Here is a 13,451-nt window from a genome sequence, read left to right as displayed (position 1 = left end):
AAATTCATGAGCTCTCAGTAAATTGGAAACCCAAGTCATTGTATCTGTTCAAATGTACATTTGTAAACTCCCATTGTGGTTGGACAAGATGGTCTTTTTGTTTCCTGAAATGAATGATTACGGTGCAGTTGTTTCCAGCCTAGGGAAGGTTGGGTCTTAGACAGAATCAGTTTGGGGGTGAATTAGCATGTGCTTTGGCAAATCTGAATTACCACATAAAAAGTAAAGTACTCTTCATTCTGACTGTTTTACACAAGCATTCTTTAGTGTGCAGCAGATCACAAATCATCTAGTACAGGTGTGAAAGTCATAGGTATATATAAATTTCTTTCTTTTTGGATTTTTAAAATCCAAAATAATTTTGGATTTTAAAATAAAGTCTGAAATAATTTCAGACAAAAATCTTGTAAGATGAAGCTAGCATTTAAATTCAAGCAACTTCATACTTTAATAAAGCCAACTGATTGGACTCTTATTTTTCTCCTACAGAGTGCAGTATGTAACACGCTGGGGAGAAGAAGCGAATAAGTCTCAGAATTTTGTTTGAGAGGGTTTTCACTATTCAGTTGGTTGAATTAACTGAGACAGTGCATTTGAGGGTAAAGTGATAACTCAGTAACAATTCCAGTAGATGGAAAAATGGAAAAGTTGTGTCTGGGATGGTCATTTTTGACCATTTTCATGCAAGGAAGTTGTTTCACAATTGAGAAAATGGATAAAAATCATTTTCAAATGCATGATTCTTTCAGTTGCAAGCTGCCAATATGTCTGTGTAGGGTGTTGAGAATATGAAGACATCGTGTGCAGGGCTGTTTCGGTTGAATTCATCCATCTGTTGTTCAAGAAGGTTTTCCTACAAATTCAGATTCTTTCAGTGTAAGAATGTAATGTGATGGAGTAGCTGTGTTTTCACTAGTTTCATGGACAATTTAAACTTGATTCCTTCCCTTACTGAAAGCTCACTGTGCCCTTCTTTTCGGAGATTACTTATGCCACAATTACATTTACCTGTTTTCTTTTATATAGAATTGCAGCATAATATGGCTGTTTCTGGCACTTAAGAACAGGTCAGCATTTCAGCATCTTGCTAACAGTAGATATTCTCTAATGAATTCGTAATACACTACTAGAATAACAGTTTTGTACTCTTGACCTGAATTCTGAAAGGTCTGTACAGAGGCAAAACAGGATAACGTGGTCATTCATATTATACTATATTTTCGTTCTCTTGCAGGAGCACCTTGTTACTGGGCCTCTGATTTTGTTGCTTTCTTTTCTCTTTCCTCCCTGCTCTTCTCTTTCCTCTCTGAGCATGTGTTCTGCTTTTCCAGGACTACTAAAAGACATAATACGTTATACGATGGGCAGTGTTCCTCTCTTTCAGGAGTATGCCATATTCCAATGGCGGAGCCATTCTGCACCAAAACAAGAGGGGTAAGTGAATTTTGTAAAAGTACTTAAAATAATAATTAATTAAAAATAAATAATTAAGAAGTTTAATGTTTTTTAATAGCACTTGTGGATTATGGTATAATTATGCACACTCAGAATACAGAGGCAATCTCCACTTCTTCATTCCTGTTCTGCAGACATCTCATGGTATTAAACAAAAATGTAACATTTTGAAGGCATGGGAAGTAAGAGATCATGTGACTGTAGGAGCTGTCTTCTTAAGGTGAATACATGGAAGGGTCTAAGAAGGTAGTTAGCAACCTAGATTTCCCAGGGACTTAATAAAAGGGCAAAAGATCTTTATTTGTTAGATAACAAGCCATGGGAACAGCAGTGTGGACAAAACAGGGAGATAGAATTAGGGGACAGTTCATTTTTGTTCTGAATGGAACTGCACATACTGCAGGGCACTCTACACATTTAAAATATAAAGAATTAGAAGTAATACTTCAGCATTCACAGAAATATCAGTATTGCATTTATGCTTTTACAGACTATAGCAGTTGATCTTGGAGAGTGAAGGCCTTGTTTAAGGGATGTTAAACATGGAAACAGGCCAAATTACAGCAATCTTTTGCTCTTAAATACTGCAGCTCTTAGTTTTGTTGCTTCAGGATTTTCAGATTTTGAGAACACTGAGACTAAATAGACTGAAATACTATTCTGCTTTCCAACACCTTTGTAGCCTTTTGGGAGGAGTGTATCTGTAATTAAATATGCCATCTCAGTGAATCAGTGTATTCTTACATCTGAGCAAAAGAGAAGGTAAAGATGGAATTCAGCATTTTGTGCTGTTGTGGAATGCTCTGGTCAGAAGATGCAGGGTGGTACATTCTCAAGGGGCACAGGAATCTTTAAAAAAAAATTAGTCATACCCATCCAAGAGACTTACTTTTTGTGCAATCGATTGCAACACTGAGCAGGTGAAAACACTGGATTATGAAGCACATGACTTGCTCTGTACCCAGAGTATATTCAAATGTTAGTACTCCTGAGCTGCTTGGCTCTTATCACCGATTCAGTTCAATGTCATTATAGACTATTTCTGTTAATTAGCTAGATGCAACGTGGTTTGTTCTGAGATGTCCACCAGTAGGATCACAGCACTGCTAGCAGAATGACACTTTAATGCACAGGGGATCTAGGCTGTTTTGTAATGAAACAGAGACATTATGAAGCTGGAAGGGAGACAGACCATTACATATTATATATCTGCATGCTCTTGCCCTTCTGTCATTGGGCAGCAAACTATGCAAAATGCCGTGCATTTTCAATGAAACAAGAGCCTACGCCCACAGTATTACCAAGGGGGAGTTGGCATTTAGTAGCTTGCTGATGGTGAGATGATGATGCCGTGTCATGATAAATACGAAGAGTTTACTGGTACTTACTGCACGCTTTCTGTAATGGATTAAAAAGAGTGTTGTTACTGGAATGATTGGCTATTCTTCACATTGGGCTTGTCTCTCTCCTTTTTTTTTTTTTTTTTTTTAAGTAAGTAGTGAAGTGTAAGCCGTTTCCTGAGGTTGAAGGAAGCGTACAAAAGCTGGTTTTCATTTGATTATTAAGTAGCTAGAAACAAAGCTCCTTGGGAATTTAATTTTTTAAGAGGGCAACAGAGAAATGCTAATTTTAAAATAGAGAACGAACATTTAGGTACTTCCCAGTCTCACATGTGATCATTATGTCATTAGCCTGTACATGCTAATCAGCCCAACAGATGTTTTAAAGAACATGTGTTTTTGAGCTCCTAGAGGGGCTGAAACTTCCTTTCACTTCATTTGACAATATTAGATAAAACTGATTTAAAATATTTTCCGTGACCTGACCCTGAAAATTGCCATGATCATTCTAGCCCAGATTGTCTTGATTCAAAGAAATATTTTAGATAAATACGATCATAATAAAGCCAAAACTATTAGTGTAGTAGAATAATTAAGGAATTTGCATGATGATTATCTGACAATTGCATATTTAATAGCATTTGTGAAAATATGTGAAAATATTCTATTTGGTTTGCACACCGTAAATCAAATAATCTGAAAGGAGTTTATCTTTTTTTCTAATAACCATAAAACTGTTTTGAATAACATAGACTATCTTTGTTGTTACTACTTTAAGAAAGCAGAGCTCACTGCAACATTTTATAGGGAGTAAAGCTGAACTTTTGTAAATGTTGCAGGGCAATACTGCTCAACTCATACGTTTTAAATCAAATTAGGATTTAAGTCATTTATTGTTTTATTAACAACACACAATTAACTGGCAATCGGTGAATTACACATTCAGGACTGACATCAGTAATAAACCACAATATTAGACACTTACAACATTCTATAAACACCTACAAGTTTCTAAACATCCTGTTATAGCTAACCCCCCAAAGTTCTGATTTCCCTCACCCACCCCTGCACAGTCATACAGCTGTGTGCACAAATGCTGTTCCCCAGCATGGGTGGGTTACAAGGATACCCACCTGCTTTCAGGAGTGCAGACATCTGTGGGAAATGTGGATGCTCCAGCATCATATGTACCTGTGCTGTTCCTTACAATCCGCTGATTCGCATGCCAGTGAGAAGGCACCTCACAAGATCACATAGGACATTCAAGGCTTGGGTCATCATCTGTTGCACCCTGTGTGACAGTCAAGTAGCTGGAGTGCAGACTCCTCACAGCATTTGACGGGGAGGCTGCTCCAGCAGGCCTGGATGTAGGCCATGATGCTGGCAAGGCAACTTATGGCAATGTCAGAATAGGTTTTGACTGCTGCTGTGCTACCAAAGTCATTGCTGTCACAAATTTTCATGCTTCTTTTGTACTTCTTTTCAAGCTGAATCCTTTTGTAAAACATCTCTTCGCAACTCCATGATTACTACTAAGCTAGTTGATGGTCCTCTTAAGCAATTTCCATCATTGTTATTTCCCTTTTCAGTGTTATCAGTTTTGGAGCTAACACCTTCTCAGAACAGTGTCAGTGTCCTATTCACACACACCTACCTGTCCACACACACACACCTCGCATTCCTGTTGTATCAACTGTTGTTACCGAGGCCATTTACCAAGAGAAGTCACAATGATTTCTACCGTGTGCATAGTCCTGGTTGAGATTGTACAGACTAATACCGAATAGCTGGTATGTGCAAAGTATATGCTTAGTTGCTGGCATGAGAAAATGAGGTAATAATTTTTCTTTATAGATTCCAAAATACTCTTTCAAGTATATGCTTGCAAAATTTTGTCACTAGCAGACTTTCAGAAGATAAATTTCCTGCTATTGGTCTTGCCAGCTCAGTTCCACCTCTGTGGCAATGTAGTGCTTAGTGGTATTAACCTTCAGTGTTTTCACCATCCTACTTTCAGTGTAAGCAAAGCCAAAATGCACAGACTGCCTGCTTTTCAGTCTCCTTGGTCTGTGCTGAAAATAGTAATCCAACTGATACAAACAAAATCAGATGAATTCAACATCATTCCTATTAGTAATTCTATTCATTTCTCCTGTTGGATCAGGAAATTGAAATTATTTTTTATTTTTGGACAGCTATAGCCATATTCAGCCTAACTGGTTAGTATAAGGTTAACTCAGCTGTATGTTCCTTTTTTGGTGGGATGCAAAAGCAGTGCACAAGGCTGGGAGGATTATTTGCTTCCTAACTCTGTACCAGTAAAGGAAAACTATTTGCTTTTGTTGACATTGACATGTTTTGTAGGTTCTTATTGAGACTGCCAAGAAGCTTGGGCTCCCGTGTCATTCCAGAGGAACAGTGATTACAATTGAAGGCCCACGTTTCAGTTCTCGAGCAGAAAGCTTGATGTTTCGCAGCTGGGGAGCTGATGTCATCAACATGACCACAGTTCCTGAGGTGATTCTTGCGAAAGAAGCTGGACTGAGTTATGCAAGTATTGCTATGGCAACAGATTACGACTGCTGGAAAGAGCATGAAGAAGCAGTGAGTGAAACTGATTTTTCTCTGGGTCTTGTCTAGAGGGATCTGGATAAGAACCTGTAGCTTTTGATGGAAATTATGTATCATGAATTAAATGTATTCTTACGTGCAGCAGTATCACTAAATTATTGTGGATTAACAATTCTGAAAGCAAGAACAAAATCAGACATTGCTGTCTCATTCATTTTTATAAATTTCTCTCAGGATAAATAAACCTTTTAGCTCTTCTTGTATGAATCAGGCGGTCTGTATGTGTAAGACTAGTGTGACCTTCTGTCCTGTAATTGGTCTGGTTGTATTCTTTTGCAGCTTTGTGTGAAAGGGTCTGTCTTTTCTAGTTCTTGTTTCTCGTGGAATATATTGGGGGAGCAACTAACAGCAGAATATTTATGCCAGTTGCCAATTAAATCTTAGTCATAGGAAACAACAACGCAGTTTTGACACTTGAGATGGTAGAGACAACTTTGTAAAACACTTGTTAATTTGCCTAAGTAAATTTGTAAAACTCTTGTCTCTCAGTTTTTATGTATATATGTCAAATGTTTCCCACCTGCAGCATCTCTGTATGGTGTTACTTAATTTACTTTTAATTACTTAGATACAGTTTCAACCTTAACTCTAATTTTCTACAGTACTGGTCTGCCTGTTTGAGCACTCATTTGCAGTAAAAACACAGATAAATAGTAGAGGTGTCATGGATTCTTCTAGGAGCTGTTCAGTCCATACATTGATATTATGCAAATGTATTTTATTAGATATAGCATGGCTCTGATATTGTTTATTATTCTTCAGCTGAATTTTTGAATATCCACTAGAAAAATGTTTATCCTTTAAATATTCATTAGTATACAAGAAAACTATGTGAGCAAGAAGTGTCTGGTTAAAACTAACACACACACATCTGTACTGTCACTGTATTAAAGGACCCCATGTGACATTTTATGTAAAGCTATCTGTGCCACATTGAGAACAGCACTGGGGATTTCTTTGCAGTTAAAATTGCATACAAATTTGATCAGGATATCCAAGATTATTTTTTTCTGTTTAGTTAGCTCTTGCTTTTTCAGTATATCCATTTGTATTTGTTTTTGTTTATTATTATTACTATGATAATACATAAATATGGCTAAAGGTTATTATGTATCTTCACCAGTGACTTCTCTTCTAATGTGTTCAGATGAAAAGTTCCATTGAGAATTTTTGAGTAGGAATCAGACTCAAGCAATAAAATGTAACCAAACACACATCCACAAAAGAAGAAAGTTTTTACCAGCAGAAAAGACAGTGACTCTTTAAAATACCTACAGGCTTTTTTTGTCTGTACTTCAGCTTTGCACTTCTGGCTAGATGAGTTAAATGAGTTTAGTTGGGGATTTAAAATTTGTACCACCAAATTTGAGAGACACCACAGTTTTCTTGTATTTTTAGGTTTCAGTGGATAAGGTTTTAAAGACGTTGAAAGAGAATGCAAATAAAGCTACTAGCATACTCCTTACTGCTATACCTCAGATAGCTTCCATGGAGTGGACAGACACCCTGCACACCCTGAAAGTAAGTATATGAGTACGATTAGTATTGGGGGAAGGTGTGTGTATGCACATGCTATAGGCGTATGTTTCAAGATGTTTCTATTTAAAATGTAACTTCTAGAGTATATGCTTTAACAAACCCACTCTGGTCAAGATGGGCAAATAAATTCATTAATAGTCTTACAAGCTTCATTGCAAAAATCAAGCCTCAGTCTTATAAAAAAGAAAATTTAAAAGCTAGAAAGATTAAAGACATCTGTATTATGGATGATGGAATATTACCCTTCATAGTACAGGTAAAATAAAAATCTATGTGAGGTTCCAAATGAATAACCTGGACCTCTGTTCAGCCTTAGCGTAGATCTTAAAACAATGGAGAGATGAATGGAGAAGACTGAAGAACAAAAACATTGTGCTCTTTTGAATGTGTGGCAGGTGAAGAGTTGTTTGCAAGATATGAGTATTATCCAGTTTGAATTTATTAGAATTGTATTTTCTCACTCACTTTCAGACCTGAAGTGCAAAGAAAGGAATGGAAAGAAAAAACATTTCAAAGTATCTTGATGAAGGAATTTTTAGGTAGGATTTTTCAAAGGCAGAGTTTGCTTATGTATTTTACATCGCCTCCATTTCACAGGAGTGCTTGAGATTCCTTTTTACTAATAGTGTAGAAGAAAAGAACAATTTGAAAATAGTTTGGATCTCTAACCAACTTTTTTCCAAGCTTTCTGGTACAAATAGCCACTTCCAAGAGGACAAGAACAGGCAGGGTGAAAGGAACTGAGGATGTCAGTGAGGTGAGGGACAGAAAACAGGCAAAAGTGATCCACAAAGAGCTATGTTAGTAGAAGCAATGGTCTAAAAAGGAGGAAGCCATTTGAGGAAACGCAGGAGTATCGTTGATGATTGTCTTCGCTCTCAGGTTCCTTCTTTGTCTTTCCCTTTATAAAAGAAGCTGAAAAACACTGTCTTTACTGAAACTTGAATGCGTAAGAAAGATTAAAAAACAGACGTATGAGTGCATAAGAAAGATTAAAAGATAGACTAAGTCATATCATCATATATCTGAAAGTGTGCCCCGGGATTTCAAATTCAACTACCTAAAGAACCATCTGTGCTGTAAAAATTATTTGTGTCTTTGGATTGGGATCAGATTTTCGATTTTATTTGCGGTTTGGTTCTCTTGTCAATGACTCCCACCTCCTCCAGGTTAGTCAATAGCCTGATATACCTAAATCCAAGAAGCCTTATGGAAAGTTCACCACACATCATTTTAAGCATCCTTAAGCTTTATTAGGTCGTGTTCATGGGGGTCCAACCCAAATCCTTCAAATGGGTCTTTGCCTGGTCCTTCATTAGAAAACCTATTTCTCCTTAGGAAGCCTTCGATTACATGTTTATCACCCTTTCTCACACAGTTGTCTGGAACAGCAATTAGTTATTTTTAATCCTCACCACCAACATTTGTGAGAGGCAGATGGCTTTTGCCCTTCCCTTTTGCAGTCTTTTAATGAAGTTGGGGCATGAACAGATAAAGGAGACAAAAGAATCAGTATTCCTTCTGTCCTCTAATCTCCAGAAAATATTTTTCAGAGGCCTGGGCCACACTTTGTGTTTAAAACAGATGTCTAGCTATATAAAAAAGAAAAAACTCTGAGACTTCAAATAAATCATTTTAAAAATGCACTGGATATTCCTCAGCTACTGTGGTCATGCTGGCATGCAGAGAACTTTCACAAGAAATGACTCTGCTTAGGGACTGAGAGATCTGCCTCCATAATTGTGCCATGTGTGCTTCAGTAACCAGTATCCTGTTGCTTTCTGTCATATGCTTGTTGTCTTCATTCTCTATAGAGACTGAGAGAGCTGCTGGCTGGAAAGTGCTGGCCCTGAGTTTGTAAGGTTCTTGTTCTTGCGTTAACACTAACCCTTCCTTCAGTTCATTGGCAGCTGTTCAACGCAGCCCTTCAAGTGCTACCTCCAGCTCAGTCCCTGAATTGCTTTTGACTGAAAGAGGAGATGATATGCTAGGGGAAGGGGCAGTGTTCTAATGCTGCTTCTTGCACTCTTCCTCTAAGCACATGCTACAGCCTAGTATCAGTGAGGAACACTGAAGTAGTTTTACCTTGACATTGCAACTCTTACGTGTTTATGCTCTTGGCAGATAGTAGCCTGGTTTGTGATAGTGTACTGAGAAGATGGTTGGGTCAGAAGGTATTGAAGTAGATGGGAACAGGAAGTAGGGATTGGAAGTGAGGGTTGAGAGGGAACCTGAACTGTGGGGATTGAGATTTGATGTCGGGACAGCATTCTGGAGAAGTGGCAGGAAAGTCTGAGGTTTTAGAGACTTCCTCTGTTTTTCTTTAGGAAGGGCTGGAAAAGCTAGAATTATTTTTTGGTGGTGCATTAAGTAGTGGTAAAATAGATGGAGAACTGGATGGGGCACTTGTTTGTGAGTAAGGAAGGAGGTAATTATGCAGTACAGTAAAGACAGAGGTATGTATGTGCTTCTTTACGTGTATGTAGTTGAGCCATAAAGAATTAGAAATTTTCTTCTCTCTGTAGATGTAAAGTGTACTTTTAAATGTTTTGCTCTGGCCATGTTAAGGGTCAGCTGATTGGGTTTTTTGAACTAATCTTCTTCAGAGGCACCTTTTCCTAATGCTCTCCTCTGGGAGAGCTGTGTGGTAGTGTGGGCAGGAACACAGACAAGGAGGAGCGAGATTATAGCTGGTACATTGGGAGCAATGACAAAGTAAGAACACCCCAAACTATGCCCAGGCTGCAACTGGGCAGCTCAAATGGGCATCTGGCAGTGTCTATTTTTAGTACTTGGGGAAGCATATGAAACCCTAAAGCTCTGCAAGGTCAGAATCTTTCACTTTTGACCTCCCTAGTCTGGCTACTGTGACTGGGGACTTGACCAAGCAGGAGAGAAGGTGCTGCCAGGCCTTTTTCACAGCAGTGTCTATCTGTCTTCTTGCTCAGAGTTGTGCACGCTACCCGCATGAACATGGTGTCCTCTGTGAAGTTCACAGTAGTCCTAGGAAGTTTCAGCATGTTGAAGCAAAAATGGCCAGGGATGTTTTTCTATTTAGGCTGTGTGCCATCCATTTTATTTCATGTGTCTTTTCATCTGTGATATGCCAGTTAGTTGAAGTCTAGTTTGAATGTTACTATTTTTAACTGCCAGGCTGTCTTTAGGTCAGTGTCTCATGGTGTTATGTAACCTCGTTGCTTTATAAAAAGACCATTCTCTAGGTTCAGGTTCCAGGAGCTTTATAAAAAGAGATTTGTAACAATCGTCTGTGAAGGTACAGCATCTTCCCACAGCCTGCCATTTTGAGACATGGCCAGGCTACAGTGTTTTTCAGAACAGGATATGACAAAGTTGTACTTGTGTCACTGATCAGGAAACACAGAGGGTCATCTACTGATCACAGGCAATCCAAGTAATTTCTGGGTGGTATCAGGGAAACTTCTTGATGGGATGGTCCAACCATGGGTGGTGCATGGCTGGACCTGTTCTTCCCTGACAAGGAAGAATTGCTTAGGGAGTTTGTAATCACTGGCAGCCTTGACTATAGTGGTCATGAAATAATGGTGTTCGAGATCTTGCAGGGAGTGAGGAAGGCAAATAGAGTGCAGACCCTGGGTTTCAGGTGAGCAGACTCAGGATTAGCCAGGTAGCATCTCATGGGAGGCAGCTCTGAAGGGCAAAGGAGTTAAGGAATGCTGACAGGTTTTTGAGGACAGCATCCTCCAAGCACAAGAGCAATCCATCTCAGGAAAACAAGTAGACGTATCAGGAGATCCACTTGGCTATACAGGTAGTAGAGCTCCAGTGCAAAGACTCAGCATGCAGGAGGTGGAAGCAGAGAGAAGCTACAAAGGAGGAATTCAGAAGCAAGCCTAGTCATGCAGGAATGGTGTCAGGAAAACCAAAAGTTCACCTATACTTGACACTTGCAAGGAGCATCAAGGGCAACAAAAACAGCTTCAGCCACTACATAGTTATCAAAGCCTGATCAAGGGAAATGTGGGCCCATTGCTGAATGCGGTTGATGAATTAGCCACAACAGGCACTTTCAAGAGAGAACTGCAGGCTCTTCTTTTGTCTGTTCTTACGAAAAGCATTGATGAGAGAGAAAAACTGCTTTGTTGAAAATGATTTTAATTCATGAACTAGTAACAACTGAGAACTGGGCTCTGTACCTTTATTGCAGTGAGATTCAGGAGAGAATCTGTACTAGGATGGTAAAGAAATTTCATGTTGGTATTGGTTTTCCTTACAGTGTTGGTGTAAGAAAATCAACCTGTGGTAAGGTGTTAGAGCTTCCACGAATGCCCTTCAGGTTAATTTCTTGCCTCTGTGAGCAGTCGTGCTGGCACTGCCTGCCTTTTTTTAAACTTATGTACTAGCCTGAGTGAAGTAATACTTGTCAGAGATCTGGTACAAGAAATAATGTTGTAGTCTGAAGAGAGAGCTGTGTGAGGTGGATGCTGTGGTATGATTTAGACTGGGTAAGATATGTTTAGGTATGTTTTAGCACTCTTCATCTTCTCCATACTTGGAATATAATATGTTTGGCAGCTAACAAATTGAAAGTTAACTTTTTCCTGTCTAACTAACTTGCCAGTGGAAGGTTAACATTTCCTGGTCTAACTTCACACGATACCTACATTCATAATTTATGCGTGTAGAGCCCTGATCTTATATTCCTGAGTAATTGTCTTGAGATAATGAAATCAGTGAACCTGCTTGTGCAATTAGAGAACTGGATCAGGTGAGTAACGTGGAGGGGGGAAATTCATCAAGGATTCACTTCAGCTGGACTATGTAACATGGTCCTTGCAGGCTAAGGGTCTCCCAAGAAAGCTGAGATTGAAAATTTCTGAGGTTCTGCCCTTTATGTGGCTTACTGTAATGTTGCCTGTCACTGCATGTCCTGAGCATTTCATTCACTCCCAACCAATGCACTTTAGAGTGCTTCTGTTCTTTGACAGCTCTACTTTAAAATGGGTGAAGGAACATGCAAGACCCACCTTTTTAAGCAACTTTATTTTCAAAGATTTCTGATTACGTTTGTATAGAGCTTTCTATCAATTCAATGCATGTAAGACAATATGTTAGTCTTAAAAGTGAAAAGCCAGGTGCACAATTTCTCATTTGTAGCATGTAAGCCTAAAAATCTTAATTTCAGACTAGTATTTCTATATGTGATTTTTGGTTCTCAGTAAGCCAGTACATAAATATATTTAAAAAAAAAAGCTATTGAACTATTGTAGGGCATATGCTCCCTGCTATTCTTTTGACGTCTGTGGTGTTGGGGGTAGTTGGAGATACTATTCTTGTGGAGTCAGGTACACCTGTTTTTAATCTGTATGGAAGCTGTGTAGTCTGCCTTCACATTGAAAGGACTCTGTACTGGAAGTGGGAGTATTCATCTGCTTTGATTCTTTGTTTCAGACAACTGTGCAATGTTCAGTCATCCTGCCAAAGCACTAACAGCCTGCATGGACTCTGAAAGAAATGTACTCAGAAAGAAGAGTGGACCACTTTTGAACTTCTAGAGGTTATAATATCTTCGAGAAATGTTACAAGCATGAAGGAATGCTTTCTGTGACTGATAATGATAATAAGCATAGTAAACCATGACTGATAATAATGTAAAGGACATTTTTTTGTAAGACAGTCTTTGTCATGCCTAATAATGAATAAGATGGCTAAAGTTAGATTTTTGAATACATTTTTTGAACTTGGAGTGTCTTTACTGCATAACTGGATCAGACGGTGATCAATAACAGGTTGAAATCTTGTTACTAGATGATTCATCAAGCTATCATGTATTATCAAGGATGTCTTTTAATTGATGGATGAAAGGAGAGACTAGGTAATGCTGTATTACAGTTTCATAAAGTATGAAGAAAGGAAATCCACAGGTACTTAGCTACTTGCTATTTCTGCCTCTCTTCTTTTCCTTCCAGAAGGAAGGTGGCTACCATTCACTTTAGAACATACTGTAAGAATGCATAGATAATTCAGAAATAAAATTGTAATATTTTTATACATTATCTGTTTTTTTATTTCAATTATTTTTTCATTTTAATAAGCAGTGTTTTTTAGTTTTGTGCAAACAAAATTTGGTTTAATAATTGCAGCAGTTCTTTGATGGATGAATGTTCTCTTTAAAAATTTTTAGCTGATGGCTGAGGCAAATTTGTGCCTGAAGATCTGTGTATGTGACTGAAGGTAGTGCCAGTCCTTGAACACTGTGCTGGCCTTTTTCTGTTACATCGTTCTGAACAATTCTGGTTTTGGTTTCTGTTTTAAGTGATGAATGTACCTGATCACTTTGATTGTATGCATTTTACTCATTAATACCATTTGCCTTCAATAAAATAACCTGCTGCTTCTTGTCTAGAAAATAAAACAAATGAAACCTATGCTTCTCCAAATTGTGTGGGAATAGATTTTTGATTTATTCCTGGTCATTATTCAGTGAGTGAATTTTGTGTGTCTGGC

At 38.3% G+C, this 13,451-nt stretch overlaps 1 protein-coding gene across 1 annotated transcript in view; it reads left to right on the top strand.

Moving 5' to 3' along the window:
• The window catches only part of MTAP (methylthioadenosine phosphorylase), a 36,487-nt gene extending 23,103 nt beyond the window's left edge, over positions 1-13,384 (top strand). Inside the window, exons 5-8 of the mRNA XM_026097871.2 lie at positions 1,332-1,434; positions 5,160-5,399; positions 6,825-6,947; positions 12,396-13,384. Coding sequence (XP_025953656.1) covers positions 1,332-1,434; positions 5,160-5,399; positions 6,825-6,947; positions 12,396-12,434 — 505 coding nt within the window. The 3' untranslated portion in view covers positions 12,435-13,384. The remainder of the gene's footprint in view (positions 1-1,331; positions 1,435-5,159; positions 5,400-6,824; positions 6,948-12,395) is intronic.
• The last annotated feature ends 67 nt before the right edge of the window (positions 13,385-13,451 follow it).

Source organism: Dromaius novaehollandiae, chromosome Z (genome assembly GCF_036370855.1).
Source record: "Dromaius novaehollandiae isolate bDroNov1 chromosome Z, bDroNov1.hap1, whole genome shotgun sequence".
Lineage (NCBI taxonomy): Eukaryota > Metazoa > Chordata > Aves > Casuariiformes > Dromaiidae > Dromaius > Dromaius novaehollandiae.
This window is presented reverse-complemented; position numbering and strand designations above follow the sequence as displayed.